This window comes from Diplotaxodon limnothrissa, linkage group LG15 (genome assembly GCF_057381915.1).
Source record: "Diplotaxodon limnothrissa isolate DT_005_m linkage group LG15, D_limnothrissa_male_GT1.1, whole genome shotgun sequence".
NCBI lineage: Eukaryota > Metazoa > Chordata > Actinopteri > Cichliformes > Cichlidae > Diplotaxodon > Diplotaxodon limnothrissa.
In genome coordinates this window covers 33,994,113-34,012,740 of record NC_140610.1, presented here as the reverse complement: position 1 = coordinate 34,012,740, position 18,628 = coordinate 33,994,113, and the positions used below count along the sequence as shown (strand labels likewise).

The following is an 18,628-nucleotide window of genomic DNA, read 5'->3' as shown; positions in this document are numbered from 1 at the left end:
GGGTAATGTGCTCAAACTTTTTTGTTCCAGTTAAAAGACGTGCTGCAGCATTTTGCACAACCTGCAGGCGCCTAATGGACGCATCACTAACCCCAAAATAAAGTGCGTTACAATAATCCAGCCTAGAAGTAACAAAGGCATGGATTACTGTCTCAAAATGCTGTTTCGATAAGATAGGCTTTATTTTGGCTAATTCCCTCAAATGAAAAAAGCTAGATCTTACAGCAGCTCTGACCTGGCTTTCAAGTTTAAGATTTGCCTCTATTTTAACTCCCAGATTAGTGATGACTGGTTTAACATACTGTGCCAGTGAACCAAGATCTATAATAGCCTCAGAAGCGCCACCAAAAACCATCACTTCTGTTTTATATATTAAAGAAGAACCACAGAAAGCTGTTAAAATAAAAAAAAGATGAAAAGACTAAAAAAAAAAACCTGACAAGTGACATTTTGATCTTTTATTGTATACCATTCTACATTACAAATGTGTGTCTTATATCAAAAATACTATAAATACACAAGTTCACAAGTTGACAAATAAAAGAAAAACCTGAAACCCTACAGCGAGGGGATCACCTTTATTCTATAACATTGTCTGATGTTTATATCCTTATTCATAGATTCTCCAGAACAAATTAATGTTCATATATATAAGATTATTCATATTCATGTGTTGTCCTGCCATGTTGATTAAATGTGAATAATATACGATGCGTTATCAAATGAAATAAAAAGGAACAAATTCCCAGTGAGACTCACTCTTTGTGGCACATTTAAGACTGCATTTGAAAGATATTACTTTCTACACTCTGTGTCACACCTGAAACACAAAGCAGCTGGTACATCATTCAAGCATGCAATCATTTAATTACAGGGATGCTGATTTGAACACATGTGAGCTGTTCTCTGCAGTCTTTCTTTGAGTTAAGCAGATAAAAAAAACAGTAAGTGCAGGAACAAAGTCATTTGGCAGGCATTACTTTATTAATGCACGCTAGCACCAGTGAGGAGCTGCAGCACAAGTGGGATGCGCCCCAGTTTTCACAGCACCGCATGTCTATAGGAATATGAATGTGTGACACCAATACATCAGCAAGGTGCTTTTATCATGTGTTTGGCTGAACAGCTCTGAAGTAGCTCTGTTTAAAGCGACAGTGTGAGATCTGAGGTGAGGAAGAGTGAGAAGTGTTGCTGAACCTGATGAGCACAGAACCCAAGGTGGCACTGATCTCACCTCAAAGTGCTACATGCCTCTAGCATCAGTGCCAGCAGCAGCTGCCAGGTGATAATTGGCAATATCAGCACTTTGTACACCTTTCCCTGAATCTTTATCCTATAGCAGGGGTGATTCTAGGTTCAAACTTTTACGGGGGCTCTGCTCCCAATCATAATGTCATGCATGCAGTGCCTTGTAATTAATATTAATGTCTTAGGCTGTTTGCAGATGTCATCAACATGACAATGGTACCTTCAAAACCAAACCTATTTAGCTGGATGACCTATTGTAGTGTCTACAGGGATGGGTATCGAAACCCGGTTCTTGTTGAGAACCGGTTCCCACTGTTTCAATTCCTTGGAATTGTTTGCCATTTTTGCAAACGATTCCCTTATCGATTCCAGTCACCCGAATGAAGTCACCACGTTGCGGAGCGTCATTTACCTGGCAGGAAACATGGCGACTCAGGGCAATACTTGCAAAGTAGATACTTCATTTAAGGGAGGAAACACTACGAATATGCAAAAGCATTTGCTCACAAAACATGCGATGACCTTAAATGAATGTCGTGTTTTTAATTCTGCTCTGGACTCGTGAATCTCAACCCAGCAGCAGCGGTAACGTTTGCACGTCCTCTCCCGTTAATGCCGCAGGTAAATAATCAACTAACAGTGCATATTATGTTACCGCGATCTGCCTTATTACAAAACCTGCCATTACTGTGCATTTAGGTGACCATGATGAGAGAGACAGAGTCTGGCTCAGATGCTGGCAGTTCTCGCTGCTGTCTACCGGTAGCGTCTCCTTTCAGGCCAGGATAGATCAATGTCACCAAGCAGAGACTAAGTTTGTGGTAAAAGGCTTGCACCCATTTGCCACAGCAGATGCCCCCGATTTTCAGTAAGTGAATGTGTTTAATTGTAGGCAGGGACATTACTGGATATTCTTGTGTAATTGCTACAGAATAATTTGTTATACTTTGTTATCGCTACAGAAGAATATTTATTTTATTGTTTTAAAATTAACAATTTTTTTCCTGGGGACCCTGTGACACCCCATTGAAGAGCTGTAGGCTGTGGATCTCTTAAGATCTCACTGTTGGGTTTGTAAGGCCATGTTGCTCCTAAATTTCTATCTTGTTCAAAGAGAAGATATAAAACAAAGTTCTAAGCTAATCGACCTTAGTGCTCTCCTTTTTTTAAAAAAAAGAATCGATAAAGAATCGAATTGTTAAACAGAATCGAAAATGGAATGGTGAAAATCTTATCAATACCCATCTCTAAGTGTCTAAGAATAATAATTCAGAGTGAATAAGCAGACATTTAAATCTAATCCAGCCTTTCGAGGGTGCAGCCTTTAGTTATCAAATGCGAGGCAAAGACGCAGTCTTTAAAGAGGTTAATTAACTATTTGCGGCAAACCCAACAAGATGAGAAACATGCACAACACGCTTTTGAATTCATGCAAACTCAGACTCAGCACAGAGCATTGTGTACCCTAATTTCACAAGTGAAGAATAGATTTGTAGTCCATCACAGCAATGTAGTGGCAGCCATGTTTGCAGTCAATCCTGTAAAACGCTCCCATTCATATCAATGTGTTCTCTTCAGAATGGCCAGTGGCATGTTTTAAGTGTGCTACTGGAAAACACACAAAGCATCTGCGAAATACATAAAAAACGACTTTGTGAAAAATAACTTTTGTTTTTCCACCCGACTTCTCTATTTCGTGTATAATCTGTCCTTTCTTCTCTATCCTCATCACTCAACTAGAAACTAGAAAATATCAAAAATATAATCTTACAATAATTATTATAAGCGCAAGCGGGGATTGCACAATCATTGTGGGTAAAACAGAAGCCAAAGCTTTATCATTTCTGGTGATTTTGACTACGTGTCCACTCTCGCCTGTTTCTTTTGCTCTCTCCGTTTTTTGTGGCATCACCCAAAAGTTAAATGTTACAGTGAATAAAAGACATTAACTGATCCATATCAATTTATAGCTGAATGCAGGCTGCTGCTGGACATAGGTAACATCATTTTGACTTGCTGTCACCTGGATCTGGAGCTGTACTGTAAACAAATGCTGAAGCCCAATTTGATCAGAAAAGGAAGAGAATTTTTTTTAACAAACTAAAATAATAATGTACATCAGTTCCTTGGCTGGCAAATAGCGATGTCCTAGCAGAAGGTTACAATTAGCTAATAATCTCTAGTGATTTAAGCTAAACGAATGTTTAATAATGTTTTTGACGTTATTTTGAGAACAAATAAAAATACGCAGTAATATCTATGTTGCCTATGTTCTACAGCAACAGAACACAGTAAAAAAACAAGCAAAACAAACAAATTACTTGAAGAGAAAATCAGTACATGTGGCCGAGAAGTAATAAATTATTAAAACAGAAGCAGATGGATTTCAGGTGAAATTCTGGGATATTTGATAGTACCACTGTGAAACCCGAAGGGCTGGCCAAGCCCCTAGAGAGAGGGACCAAGATGAATCCAAATCAAGTGACTACTTCTGATTTTTATCTCAAAACATAAAAGAAACCTTCCCCAGACCTCTGCTCTGTCATAATAACTTCCTTCTTTAAATGGCATAAAATAATGCTTTGTTTTTTCCTGTATTTAAACCCAGATGCAACATCTTAAAGAGTAATATCAATTTTTCCTGGAACTGCACTAGAGATCTCCATATTCCTTACTTTGCTATTTGTCCACATGTGCAGCTTCTTTACATGTTTCTGTCATGGAGTCAGGTTTGAAGTATTTTCATTGTGTTTCCTAGTGTTTTACCCTGTGTCTCATGTGAATCTCTCTCTGTGGTCTAATAATGTTTGCCTATGTCAAATTCTTCCTGTTTTATTTTTGGAGTGACTTTCTTTGTGCATGACCATTTGTTTTGCTTCCTTTAGTAATTATCTGCATCAATACAGTCGTGTCCTTTTTTTTACTTTCCAGGTTTCCATGTGAATATTTCTTCAGTCCTTTTTTTCTTTTTGCTTTCCTAAAGTTTTTTGCTTTTGTTCAGTAAACTTTCTTGTTGTGTTTGCATTTGTTGATAAATCTTGAAACAGTATGATTAGCTAGCTGTTGTAGCGTGGCTGTGCTAGACGTGCGATAGCAAATGTTGCATTGTGATAATCAAATACTTCAAACATATACTTTGTGTTGCAATTGAAATGACCTGAATTCAGACGTTAAGGTCACAGACCTCAAGTGTCTTTAAGTTTCCTGACCCTAATAAGTTGCATTTTTCTTGAGCACAACAGCTGAGCCAAGCCACAAAGATGAGATTAGCTCATCTGATCTTGATGCAAGCCTGCATCAGCTGATTCCTCAATAGGTAACAACTCTCACAAAGTATGTGCTACTTAAGCGCACATTTGCACATCTGCAAGCCACTTTGCAAGCCACGTCCAGATGCAAGCCACGTCCATATGTCATACTGAGTCTTACTTTGGGGTGGCTGTGGCTCAGAAGGTAGAGAAGGTCATCAACTATTCAGAAGGCAGGTGGTTCAATTAGGTGCTCCAGTCTGCATGCCAAAGTGTCCTTGGGCAATTGCTCCTGATGTATTCATCGGAGTGACAGAAAGTATTTAGATGTTTTCCATGTATGTATGTGGAAGGGTGGGGAGGTCCTGGGACAGATTCGTGTTCACAAAAAAAATGATATATAATGTATTACATAGCTGCTGTGACATATTACAATATGTTTTAAACACGTAGATAACCTGCCCCCACCCTAGGGTCCTGTTTGAATTTATTTAGCATATTTATTTAGCTTTCAGCTTCCTCCTCATGTTCTGAGGGAACTCCAAAGCAGCTCTAAGTGATCTAGATAAGCATAATTATCCACTATATACACACTACAACATCATCAAGATCAAAGAATGGTTTACTGAACGAAAACAGAATCACACCTGGCCATAAATGACCCCTCCCTCTATGAAACACAGTGGTATTCCTAATGAGCCATGTTGTATATTTTGTTCCTTGTTTGGATCTATTGTGCAGGCATAAGCCATATTTGAATAATAACCATAGAAAATCATCACAGTAGTACTCATGTAAGATTTTGTCTTTTATCAGCTTTATTGACAGAGACAGTGAAGAGATGACAGGAAAGCAGAGGGAGACAGAGAGACGGGACTTGAACCCAGGCCAGCTGCTCAACGCACTGAGCTAAACCAGCAACCTTCCTTGTTGATTTTTACGTGATAAAAACACATGAGTTGTTAAGAGCTGTGTGTTTTAGCTTGAGGTGGGAGTAGATAGAAGGCATAGTCAAAGATTGTCTGCAAGTGTGCAAAAGCTATTGCTATTGTTTTTGTATTTGCACCAGCAAGGAGTTTTTATTGTTGCATTGTCTAAAACGCAGCACCCTTTGCACCCTTGCAACCAAAACCTGTCAGGGGAAACAATACGATAGATACACTTACCTCTTCAGGAAGGCTAACAACCAAGCCATTCTCTGCCTGGCCCACCAACGCCTGGAGGAAATACTCGCTGCACGCAGCCAGCACAGCCCGATGTCCTCGGAATTCCTTGCCTTCCACCAGGACAGTCACATCACACAGGATATCCTGCTTCCGCTGGTCGTTGAGGCAGAGGAGGATATTGGTACAATGAACTGTTGACTCATACACATACATGGGGGCTTCAGACTTCTCATCCACGGACATTCCGCTCACGCCCTGGAAATAGAAGCAAAATAGAGGGGGGGTCAGCTTACAGCCAAGCCCGGCAGGCACATACCGCAGGGCTGACATCAGCCCCAGTGGTCTGCTGTAGCCAGCCTCATGACTGACTGCTGTTTCACGTGCTCACTCCTAGTTCAACATTTAAAAGCCAGTGATTGTTGTTGTGCACGTTTCAATACAAAATATGCATATACACCTGAAATTCACAGGTATTCCCTACATTACTGCTTGTCATGTCACATTAAAATCATATCCAGTCAATAACCAGGAAACAAAACCACACTGTACACTTTGATGCATTTACTTTTGAGGTCTATGAGTGTTTGAAATTACCCTTCCTGTGGACATCCACATGCACACCTATTTTTTATGAAGACACTGACTTAAATTACACTGCACAACTAAGTGTACATCTTTCAGGTGGACTCCAAGAAAACTTGAGAAAAGTAGAATAACAGACATTCATCTAATATTTGTACGACCAAACTGCTCCTATGGCAAATGGGGACAGTTTTATTATCAGCTTTTAAAGATTATTTAACACAATAACCTGGCACCAAAATACTACTTTTCTAGTTTAACTGACTGCACACTTTTAACTACAAGGCACATTCACACAGTGCTTTATTCTATACAGTAACCAGGGGAGGAAAACCAACACAGTCACAGCGAAGAGCTCCACACAGAAAAGCCTTGCTGTCCAAGAGGTTTGAACTCCAAACCTTTTCGCTTGTGAGAGTGTAATGCTAATGATCAGGTCAAGTCGACCCAGTAAAAAAAGTTGGTTAACTCATTATTGGGGCAGGTCTGTTGTCCCCCAGTCCAGTGTTCTTATTTACCACTACTGGTGGTGCTCCTGTTAAAAAACCTTAATTTATACGCCTTGGAGAGAAAAAATAAATTAAAACATTAGCAGAATATTGTTCTTAATTAGTATAAAATGCTATAACAAACAAATCAGTGAACCTTAACACAGTTCAAATAAAAATCCTGGTTCTTTCCCAGTGCTTTCAGTCTTCATTGCTCAGACTGGGTAGATAAGTCCTGATTTCATGCAATAACACAAGGATACACAGTAAGACAGGATTGACTGTCTGACCCTTACAGTTTTAGTTGCCTTTAATCAAACTACCACTAATGTATTTACACAAAGATAACCTGGAGGCAAAGTGGACAGGACAGTCATCCACTGAGCCTGGTTGGTAATCCACGCTTGGATTTACGGGAATAGTTATAAGGGAAGACAGTTACTAGGAAAGCTCTATAGGAGAGCTAGAGAGAATCAGAGTCTTCCACAATGGGTCTTTTGGCCTATCCTATCGCAGTTGCATTCTTAGGTGTGTAAAAGTAAATAGCATCAAATGGGCATGGCCTTTGAGGTTTTGTGCCTGACTGTCATGGCAGTAAGTCTGCCTAATTTCCTATTCAGACCACAAGAAGTTGAACTCTGGGAACATGCACACGCAGCACGTGCCCCTGTGGAAACGTTTTCATGTCAAACGTTCCATTCTGGTCACTCGCCCCAGTGACGACAGACCTAGAGGTATCTTCCTTCACACACACACACAAAAGCAGGAAAGGTGAAAAGCTATCAGACAAATGTCTAAAAAATCTGATTACAGAGAGAAATGCCTTTACGCCTCTATGTGGAATTGTACTAATTAAAGAGTAATGCATGGTGCTGGACGCTGTATACACTGAGATGCTTTTGACTGACAGATAATGTGCCACAGGGCTGTTTTTACAGAAAAGGGTGCTCAGTGGACTTTTTGCTTCTTTTTTAAAACATATACGTATAAAATATGGGAAAACACACAAACTCCTACTGTTAAAATGGCCAAATAATCATGTAAACACAGAAGGAAACTCTAAGTGCCTTACAGCTAAAAAGCGCTAGTGGAGAAAACACAACTAGCATCCTGTAACATTAAAAATCTGCTGATGAGCACCTTCACAATGATTTTGTCTTCAATCACAAATCAGTTTTCTGAGCCTGTTGGATCTTCCCATTCTTTGGGTTATCTCACGGAAAGTGGGAAAGGTGTGGGCAGGTGTAGCTAATTTTACTAGACCTAGCAAGAAAGCACTTTTATGACTTACTCATAAAATACCAAATAACCTATAAACCAACAAAAACTCTAATTGACTTACAGTTTTTTTTGAATGAAAACGCTCTCTGGAAGAGGAATTCCACAAACAACTCCTTCTAACCTTATTTATTTTCTCCATTAACATTCTCAAAGCAGCCATCATATCTATCGCTTGCTCTTTCTTGGCCTGAAACCAATAAAGGTAAATGGTAAATGGACTGGTTCTAATGTAGCACGCTTCTACTCTGGTAGAGCACTCAAAGCACTTTACTTTACTAACATGCCTCATTCACCCATTCATAGAAGAGACCTACTCTACCTCCTGAGCTACAGCGATACCTATGCCTATATCATCACCTCACTTCATAACTCTTTCCCACAGCTTCATGGTATGGCTCATGAATGTATTGTTTTGTAGTTACTACAACTCTCCATATCACCCTGGATCTTGAAAACTGGTACGAGTACACAGTACCATTTCTAAAACATCCTCTCACTCTCCAAGAGTGTGCTATACAATCTGTTCCAAAACCCCCGCTCACTTCCGTCTTCTCCATACCTCTGCAGATATGTAGTTGGGACTACAATCTTCATCCTCTTCTTTCTCCAACTAGCCAACAATAAATTGGGCAGTTGAATTTGACAACATAAATAAAGACATAAATAAAAGGGAGGAAGTATTGCAATTATACAAATGAGTTAGCAACTGCATGACCCGTTTTTGACCTCTGGTTTATGAAGAAACTGATTTTGCTTTAAACCATGTTTGAAAATGAGAAATCACAGCCTGGGGTTCTGGTCTTTTGTGCAAGACATCTGAGGACAAAATACTTGTCAATCACCTATTCTATACTTTTTTAAAGTCTATTAGAAATATCTGATACAAACAAATGCATACTGAGCATACACCACAAATAAGGGAAGTGAAAACTGTGAGCTGCCTTTGCAAGAAATCGTTGCATTAAGGTTGTTTGTGGCCTTTGTTGTGACTGAGTTGTAATAATGATTTGACTGGGGTGGTCAAAGCACACAGTAAGATGTGACAGCTGTTCTTGTTGTTGAAGTATGTCAGTCTAGTCTGGTCCAAATGATATATAGTTATGATACTTTCACTAAACACTTCTCAGTTAGTTTTGCAGGATCATGATCTGTCTTCCAAGAATAATGTTTTCAGATGTAGCTGCAAGGTTCAAGGCCATGTGAACGTGATGTTTGCACCCTAGAATTCAATTCACTTGCAGTCGGAGGAAAATGCAATGATAACACAACACAATGATGCAGCATAACACACGTGTCTGCGCACACACACACACACACACACACACACACACACACACACACACACACACACACACACACACACACACACACACACACACACCACAAAATAGCAGTTTGTGGCAGAAGTTTGATTAGATGCACAGATGGATGTAAAAGATTTCTTCCCTTCTACTTAGCTTAAATGTGTCAGTCACATCTATTTTATAATATTACTGGTATTACTGCATTCTTCTCTAACATTAGCAAATGATTATTCTGCTAATATACTACCAGCCAAAAGGTTTTTAAGGCCTGTTTAAGGCTTCCTGCATCATTCTTTCCTCCGTCACACACATCAATTGTAATCTGTTCAGTAGGTCTCATGATTGTTATGGAGAAACACAGCTAAGTTGAGTAACGTTTAGCCCCTGAAGAGAAAAATCACATTTGCATAGAAAATCAGTGAAGTGAAAAGGGAAAAACAGCAGAATGTGTGAGTCAGCTTCAGCTTGATTGTATCACATGACAGGTTTTGGTTTGGGGGATTTAAGAAGGTGGGATTGTAATGTGTGACAGTGTGCTATAATGTGCTCTATAAAGTGTTCCCCTTTCTCTCAGTGTCTCAGCAGACTAGCTAACATGCAGTGTGGGTGGAAGGAAGGAGACGGACTAAGTTATGATTAGACTGAGCCCTAGTGGCAGATGCATGTTTTTTCCTATAATAAAAAACATACTGTTCCAGAGAACACTATGATATCAGTGCACTCCAGCATTTCATGTGAAACTAGCCTCTTTCCTCTTTAGCTGAGTCTCAAACCATGAAGGAGATGGGGAAATATCATCCATTAAGTCCTAGTTTTAAAACATTCAATTCAGTCCTATTTCAATTACATTTCATTATATAATGCCAGTTCATAACAACACAACAGTTACCTAGGTGACTTTATATTGTAAGATCTCTATTTTAGCAGGACGGCAGCTCCAGAGAAAGCAGAATCAGGATCAGGGAGGGGCAGTAATCTGCTACAACTGGTTAGGAGTAAGGGAAAAGAGGAGAGAGCAGAGAGAGATGGGACAAAAGGCAAACTATAGGAGGAAGGGCCAGTTTATTAATTGCTCCACTACTATATTTAGACAGAGAGTGAAAAGAGGTAAGTGAAGAAGAAATGCTCTGCATCGTGAGAAGCCTAAGCCTATTGAGGCATAACTAGTGCATGGTTCAGGATCACTAGTTATCACTAGTTATATATACAAGGGAATCAAGCATCTCTGATTTGTTGCCTTCTTTCTATCTAAAACCGCACACGTTCTCACAGGCCCCATCTTATCTTAATTAAACACCTCATTCTACCACATCACCCAAATTCAGTCATTTGCTCTCAGACTGCTGGCTTACTTGTAGTTCTTAGTAGTTCTTAGGGTTCTTAGGGAGACTGAGCCTTGAGTTTTGAGGCCCTTCTTCTGTGCTTTATCCTTTTTTGATAAAGCACATAGTTAAGGTTAAGTTCCTTAACTCACTATGTGTTTATACACCAGTCTGCATTTAATCACCTCCACAGTTTATCCCGTCTTCTCCCATCAACCCCAAACGGTTGTAGCAGATGCAACCTCCCTAAACTTGGCTCTGCTGGTGGTTACTTCCCGTTAAAAGGCAGTTTTTCTTTCCCACTGTCGCTAAGTGCTAGCTAAAATGGGATTGTTGAGGTTTCCTCTGTATGATTGTAGAGTCTTTATCTTCCCAAAAAAGGCTTAAGACTATTGTGACTGTGTAAAGGTGACTGTTGTTGTGATGTGGTGTTATATAAATAAAACTATAATGAATTGAATTGAATAAAAAACATGTCAAATTCAGTCAGTAATGGTGCCAAAACTGTACAAGGAAGGCATGGGCAATTTTTATAGTATTAAACCTCTCTGGAATTTACCTTTAAAGTTATCATAACAATTGTCAAGAATATGGAATCAGCCCCACAGGCATGTTCATTAACACCTGCTACAAGTCTGAAAGGAGGCATAGTAGAAAGGCTTTCCCTACAGCTTAGTGTAGGAAGATCATGTCTAATAGGCATTGAGTTGTTGTTTTCTTTCTTTTTATAAAAAATTGTGACCAAGGATGTAAACAACATGACTGTGTCTGAATCCATGTGAGTCTGCACACTGTGGCGTCTTGTAATAAATAAGATTAGTCTCAACTGCTGCTACTACAGTCTAACAGCATTATCTACTGAGGCAGTACACTCAGAGGGAAACTAACATGAAAGCTGTATCATTGTACACAATTAGTGGGGAGCACTCGAGACCGATGACTGTAATCACACTGAGGATAAACACAGTTTTAATTGGAATTATCAAATTAGGCAAAGCGACGGATGCCCCTGGAACTGTTCAAGGTGGCAAATGTCAGCAAGAAGTGTGATGATGATGTTGAGGTAAGTAGAAGCTTCTAATCCAGAGTATGACTATGTCATTAGATAGTCATACTGAGTAAAGTACAAATTAAAATTGCATTCAGTTCTCCTGGAACTCGCAACACTCATCCACATATAATGTCGTTGAATACAACATGCTGATTATTATTGTTATTATTTTAAGAAAGGCTTCACTTCCTTAAATGAAACAGTTTACTTCTCTTTACCCTCATAGCAATAGAGTTTCACTGTCTTAGAAGAGCACATCCATCTATCTGATTTTTAAATACTTCAATTTCTATCTATATCATAGTTAATTGAAGTAAAGGGCAGGGAGGCTGTACACACATTATATTTCAAACGTGATCTATCTGACTGAAACTGTAGATGTTTAACGTTTCCAACCTTTTGTCCTGTTTTGTCCTATTATCATCATTGGAAAATTTTATATAAGATTTTATATAGCTTTTAGAATCTGTTTTAGTTTTGGTGTCACATTAATGGAGTGCCAACCAGGTGCAGTTAGAGTGGATCTAGGATAACACTACAAGCTAGGTTTGGGTCTCAGTTTCAGGCCAAGGCTGATGGCTAGTCTCTTTCAAGCTCCAGAGTGGTCAACCTGCGCACCACTTGAACCACTTCAACACTTCACACATGGATCCTGAAATACTTCGAACTATACAAGCTCAACAGAACCCTAAGAGCCTTCATTGGGAATTAAATGGGGATAAGGAGAACAACCCTAGAGGCCAACTTCAAGCCAGTTGCACAAGTTACCATCGAGTGCAGGATTTATCAAGGAGTGCTCTTTTCCTACTGAACCCCCTTGGCCAGATCATTAGCATGACTGGCTATGGATACTGCCTCCTCTACATGGATGACATCAAGCCAGGAGTGAACAATACATCAATTTTGCTGATCATTCAATGCTGAATGGGAAGAACAACACCTATGCCCTGCCAGTCATCAGATACCTTGCTGGGATAATAGGGCGGTAAAAGCCACTGACATCAAGACAAGAAAGTTCCTCACCTGGTGGGTTTCATCTCAAGTCCAAGACCCTTGCCAAGGGCTGGTGAGTATCAGAACCACTACCCAGAATGAAACATAAAAGATCAATGAATACATCAGGAAGATGGCCACAACCAATCATGTGCTTAGTGAATACTTCACACAGCACAAACCGGGTGATGAATAGAAGCAAGAAGAGGAACCATCGTAGAAGGACAGGCCCCTACATGGCATGTATGACCAGAAGATAGATGAAGTGGCTGATATTGAAAAATCGTACCAATGACTGGACAAAGCTGGACTGAGGCTGCTACTGAGACAATCTAGCACATAACAACAGGGTGCAAGATGGTAGCAGGCAGGGCATGGAACTCTATAACCAAGCGGCTGACATAGTAGGTCCCAAGGTCCAAATCGGATATGACCCAAAAGATGGTGTTTATATGTATTAAAAAAATCGAGCCACAATCTCACTGTTCACAACCCACAGAAATGCTGAGATTTTCCTCCAATTTAAATCTTTTTATGAAAGCAAAGGGGCTTAATTAGGATCTCACTACAACAAAGTATGTTGCAGGTCTGCCCTGCGATGTCCAGGGTGTACCTGCGATGAAAGTAAATAAGTGGTCATGGATGAATAGATGAAAAAGTACGCATGATGAGGTTAGAGAGAGCAATTGATCATCTAAAATAAAAGACTCCGCATCTGACCAACTGGACTTCTGTGTGGAAGTGCCTGAAATAAACATTTAAAGTGAGTAATAAGAATAAGATAAGAAGAAGTGCACCAGAAAGGAAACTCCGTGCTCTTTCATACAAATTCCAAATCTCTGGGATTGAACGATTAGGTAAAGACTATAGTTCCAATATGAGCCACATGAGGCCAATTTATTTTGGCTTTAACAGATAGCTTCCCCCTATGTGACATCACAATGTGCTTGTCCATCCAAAAACTCGGACTTGAAGGCTGCAATTTGTGTAGTAGTTAAAACACATATTCAACATGCTCCCTTGATCACAATGATCTGTGTTACTTATGTTCCAACTTCAGTAGGGCTAATCTATGAATTGATAAAACTCTCTGACCTCTATGGCTCATAAGCCTGTTGCATAACCCGTTGAATGCCATTAAATGGTAAATGGTAAATGGCCTGTATTTGTATAGCGCTTTACTAGTCCCTAAGGACCCCAAAGCGCTTTACAGATCCAGTCATCCACCCATTCACACACATTAAATTCCAGAAATAGTTCAAGAAAAAATACAAATTTATAATTACTCATTCCGTCTTTGAGCTGTTAGTGTCACAGACAAAACATGCTATCTTATGTACTCACAGTAGTGTCTAAACATTTTTAATAGCACTCTCAGTATTCAGCCAACACTGTTAAATCACAAGGTTGATAGCTTTGCAAGCAAACTGCAACACAGGAAGGAACTGAGCATTTAAATGCAAATCCAATTTTTCTTCACACCTTCAAGAAAGATGGATGATTTTAAACAGAACATCCTCTGCATTTTTCATTTGAACACCAACATAAAATCATCCCAGAAGTGAATTGCTTCTATTAAGACTATGAATTGAGATTCTTGCCAAACTGTTTTTTGGGGGCTTTCCACTCTTACCACAGAAAGTTCACAAACATCCATGCCTGAGGTACTGATAAAGCGAACGGCTTTTTATAAGGTCACTAGGCTGCTGATATCGATCCTGAGATAATATATGCAAGACATCCATGTCTGAGACATTCTGCTGATACATACAAATGCTGAGGTATGTGGAAGCGTAATCAGAAAGAAAGACACTTTGCCCTGCTTCCTCACACCTCAGATGTTTCAAAAAGTTGTTTGTGAAATGAATTGATACAACCAAGACAAAAACTGTGGTATTTTACAAAGATAATAATAATGTGTAATTGTGTAACTCTATTAGCAGTGTCCTCCTGAAATGTGCCAACAACATTGAGATTAAAATCCTCATCTCTGCCCTAAATGCTCTCTGGTCGCTATGGTAACACGTAAATATGTCTTTCAAAATAAGACACACAACTACAACACGGGAAAAGACCCAGGGAAACCGAGTTAACGATAAATACCCCGAAAACCATAAATTTCACACCCGATCATCAACTCTTGCGCCGTGGCACCAAACGACTCAGTCACTGAACTAGACTACATCTGCTAGACTACTGATTTCATTTTCTGGGCTGAGGATGAACCTACTTTGTATCCTTCCATTAAACGTCCTCAACAGCTCTTCATCCCAACCCAAGCTCTGCGTCCTCTTGAAGTGTTCTTGCTGTTGAAACTGATTATAGACTACAGACCATAAACCTGCATCAGTCTGCAAACAGCCTCACTAACACCATGACTCTTATCTCTCAGTTTTGGAAAGGTCCTGACAGTGACCTTAGCCACATCACTGAAAAAAACAGACCTTTAAAAGGCCAATAATGTGGAGCCCGAGCTGAATGGAAATCATCAAAGACAATGAGAAGAATCTGATAAGAAGGTCAGCATCTAAATAGAAAGTGCACCGACATCGAGAAAATATTATGAGTGAAAGCTTGAAACATTTGTCTGCTGCATAAAGGCATCTAAACTGATGGTTAACAGTGTTAGCCACATGTTTTCTAACCATATTCTAGACTCTTCTTCAAATACTCTGTGACATTTTGGTTTTATATCACATAAGAATCAAGAAGCTATTTATAGTTGTATTCCACTACAATTGGTCTCGAAAAATCTGCTGAACAAAGTCGTGTAAAGCAACAGAGAATATTATCCAGAGTTATGGCTGCATTTCACCAAAATACAGCAACTTTCACTGAACCAAACACCTGCATAAGAGTTTACTTACTTCTTCTGTCATCTTTTCATTCAACACAAAGACAGAAAAACAGATAATATTCATAACAATAAAGTGGTGCCAGTTGGCATTACCTCAGAAAGGCATCAGCATACATCCAGTCATCTTGTTATTCCACTCTTTGCTCTGACAACTTTGTCAAGTCTCTCACTGTGTGTTACCAACAGAATCTGAGCCTATCAATGTTTGTGGGAGGTGAGTATGACTGAGCAAGTGAGCTATGCGTAAGTGTGTGTGCGTGTGACAGTTGTGTATGTGTTTGTGTGATGGCATGCTAGAATATTTTTGGACTCTGCCTGCTTAAATGCAGCTTGCATGAATCATGACTTCCCACATAGTAGGTCAGTGAGTGGGGTGAGTCATATTGCTGTCTTATATGGTAACACACTGCACATGTGATAGCAGCGCTGGGGTTATCTATAGACTCAGCTTACTGCCTCAAATGTCTGAAGCAGAGCTGCTGCGTCTCAAACCTAATCCCAAGTCTAATCTTTTCTTTTATTGTCAACATTTCAGAATTCTAGTTTTGAGCAATTGCCAAGTATTTTGGTGTGACTCTGACCCACTTTGGTTTCCAGAGGCACAGCTTTATCCTTAAATCTGACGACTGCACAACAAGCACAACAGTTGCCACAGAGCATGTATATGTATATGCACTAAATCTAGAAAGAATATTGCATCTTATGACGATGACAAGGTACACCTGCGCACCCAAAAAATCTGCTTGTCTTAACCTCTTCCTGTGTAATTGAGAAAAACAACAAGGGAACAAGTTTGCAGACTGCTTGCAAGTAACTGATGATGGAATAAAACACCCAAAAAGTGCAGAAAAGAAAAGCAGCCTGTGAGAGATTGGATTAGAGCATGTGCAGAGCTTTCCAACATACATTTTGAGAAGGAACAGATGCACTAATTATGCCAGTGATTGTCAGGAAAAGTGATTGCCCAGAACCAGCCTGTGTTCTCTATTACTAAATAAGCCCAGAAGAACAGATAGAGTGAACAGAAGTGGACGGGCTACATGATACAATAAATTCTATGCGTGCACAAAGAGAAAAAATTCAACTGTCAGGTTCACAAAGACTCATGCGCAAAACCCTCATGGAAATAAAAGCAAGTGGAAAGTCTCCCCACAGGAAAGAGTTGACACAGATGCTTCGCCCACGTCAAAACCTTCAAAAGCCATGGCTGGATGCATGTGGATGTGTATGTGGGCGTGTGTACATGTGTGAGTGGGCTAGAGGGCACAAGCATGCTGAGATAGCAGAGAAAAAACATTTTTTCACACATTGCTCTCGCATGTGTGACATCTCGAGCTTTAAGAATACACATAAGTGATGTTTTATAAATGTTAAGCACGGGAAAAAATGTGCAAAACTATAGTGGTACAATGCAAATATCCAGCTGAGATCTGAGGGGTGAAGAAATGAAAGACACCATGTTAATCATGTGACTGATCACTAATATCCTGCTCAGTGAGCACAAAGAAATGTCCGACATTGCTAAAAAGGAGCTGGACACCATATTCTTCCTTGATTATCTACTTTGTGTCATCATCTTGCTTTTGCAATTTCTGAGTACTCAGAAAAGACCACAGGTAAGCGTGGGAGTAGGCCCCACTCAACTGTTGATCATCCATTCACTCAGTTCATTCGTTTCACAATGCATTTTGCAGGTTTTGTATTCATCCAAATTCTTGTCCAGAGCATTAATTAAACGCATTAGAATTCTGACTTCTTTCAGTCCAGTCCATTTAGGGTCTTGCAGAAATAAATTGCTGTGTTTCAAAAGCAATCTTTAAAGCAGGTAATAAAAATGAAGGCCATCCTTTAGCATCTCTGCTCTGATGTCCAGCAGCTCCATAAGACAATTCTGCTTATTCCAGTGATCTGATCTTGTGTCACTAGTTTTTATGCCAACAGAAATATGATGCACATTACTGCAGTGATGTAACTGAGGTGTTAAGACTAACTGGTCTGAATTGTCCACATTAGGAGGCTGCAGAGATTTTGGACTTGTGCACATCAATCAGGAAGCCCTCAATTTTGAGTTTTGTAATAACTGTTTGTCTTTTTTTCTTCTTTTTCAAAATTGTCAGAAGTCAAAACCCAAATTGAAAGTAAAACTAAGTTCATTGCACAGCAAGACTTATATAAACAATAAAAGGTCCAACACAGCTAGCCTCCATATGTTTGGAAAAAGTCATATTTGTGTCACATGAAGACATTACACCCCAGACTGTCTTCTAACCATTTTCCACAATTCAAAGTGACATTTCAGACAGAACAATAGTCTGGAGATTCTTATTATCTTGTGCTTACTTCTTCACCTTTGACACGCCTACTTCTATGTTATTGGGGTGATCCCTACAAATCTGCTGAACAACCACTGCTGTCAGTTTTCTCTGCCTGCAGTAAAGTCAGTGTGGGGGGAGGCTGCATAACATTCACACACCCACCCGGCGATTGGCCATACCAGGTTAGATGACCTCTGCAGTTTTGTGTGGGAGAGCTAATTTGGGAGGTGATGTTATCCTGAAAACATATGCGCACAAACACACGTGTGCACACGTGCCTTCATGTGCACAAGCACCTTCATGTGCACACACACAAATAAAATTACCACAATACCGCTTACACACAGCTTCTCTGTTGTTAGAGGAGATTCCTTTTTTCTCAGTATGTCTACACAAGAGGTTCATTTTGACTTGGACAGCAAACCACCACTCTTGGTTAGTAAACTAGCTACTTTTTCTAATACTTGTGGTGATAAATAGGTTCACGGACGCACGTCTGAAAGTTGACTTCTTTGATTTTCTTTAGTGGGCTGTGTGCAGACCGATATATTGCGTTTCCTTTACCTTTGCGTTTCCATCTCTGATGTTGATTTTAGATTTTTTTAATCACACGAGTCATGAAAAATGGAATTGGAATTCATTTTCTTGAACAAAAGGAAATGGTACCTTTTGGATAGATCCTGGATTCACTAAACTACTTGATTAAGTTTAGGATTCGATCATTGTTTAGCATAGCAACTCCCCCATATTCTTGGTGCTCTGAAAAGCAGCTG

The 18,628-nt window shown here is 39.7% G+C and overlaps 1 protein-coding gene across 4 annotated transcripts in view; it reads right to left on the bottom strand.

Annotated features, from left to right (window-relative positions):
- Positions 1-18,628, bottom strand: part of bach2b (BACH transcriptional regulator 2b) — a 98,407-nt gene that overhangs the window by 33,495 nt on the left and 46,284 nt on the right. For 3 of the 4 annotated variants that reach the window (XM_085371943.1, XM_085371940.1, XM_085371941.1), the window contains one exon: positions 5,663-5,917. In XM_085371943.1, the coding sequence (XP_085228069.1) occupies positions 5,663-5,905 (243 nt within the window). In that variant the 5' untranslated portion in view covers positions 5,906-5,917. Of the gene's footprint in view, positions 1-5,662; positions 5,918-15,633; positions 15,729-18,628 lie in introns of those variants that run through there. The other variant, XM_085371942.1, reaches the window with a different exon arrangement.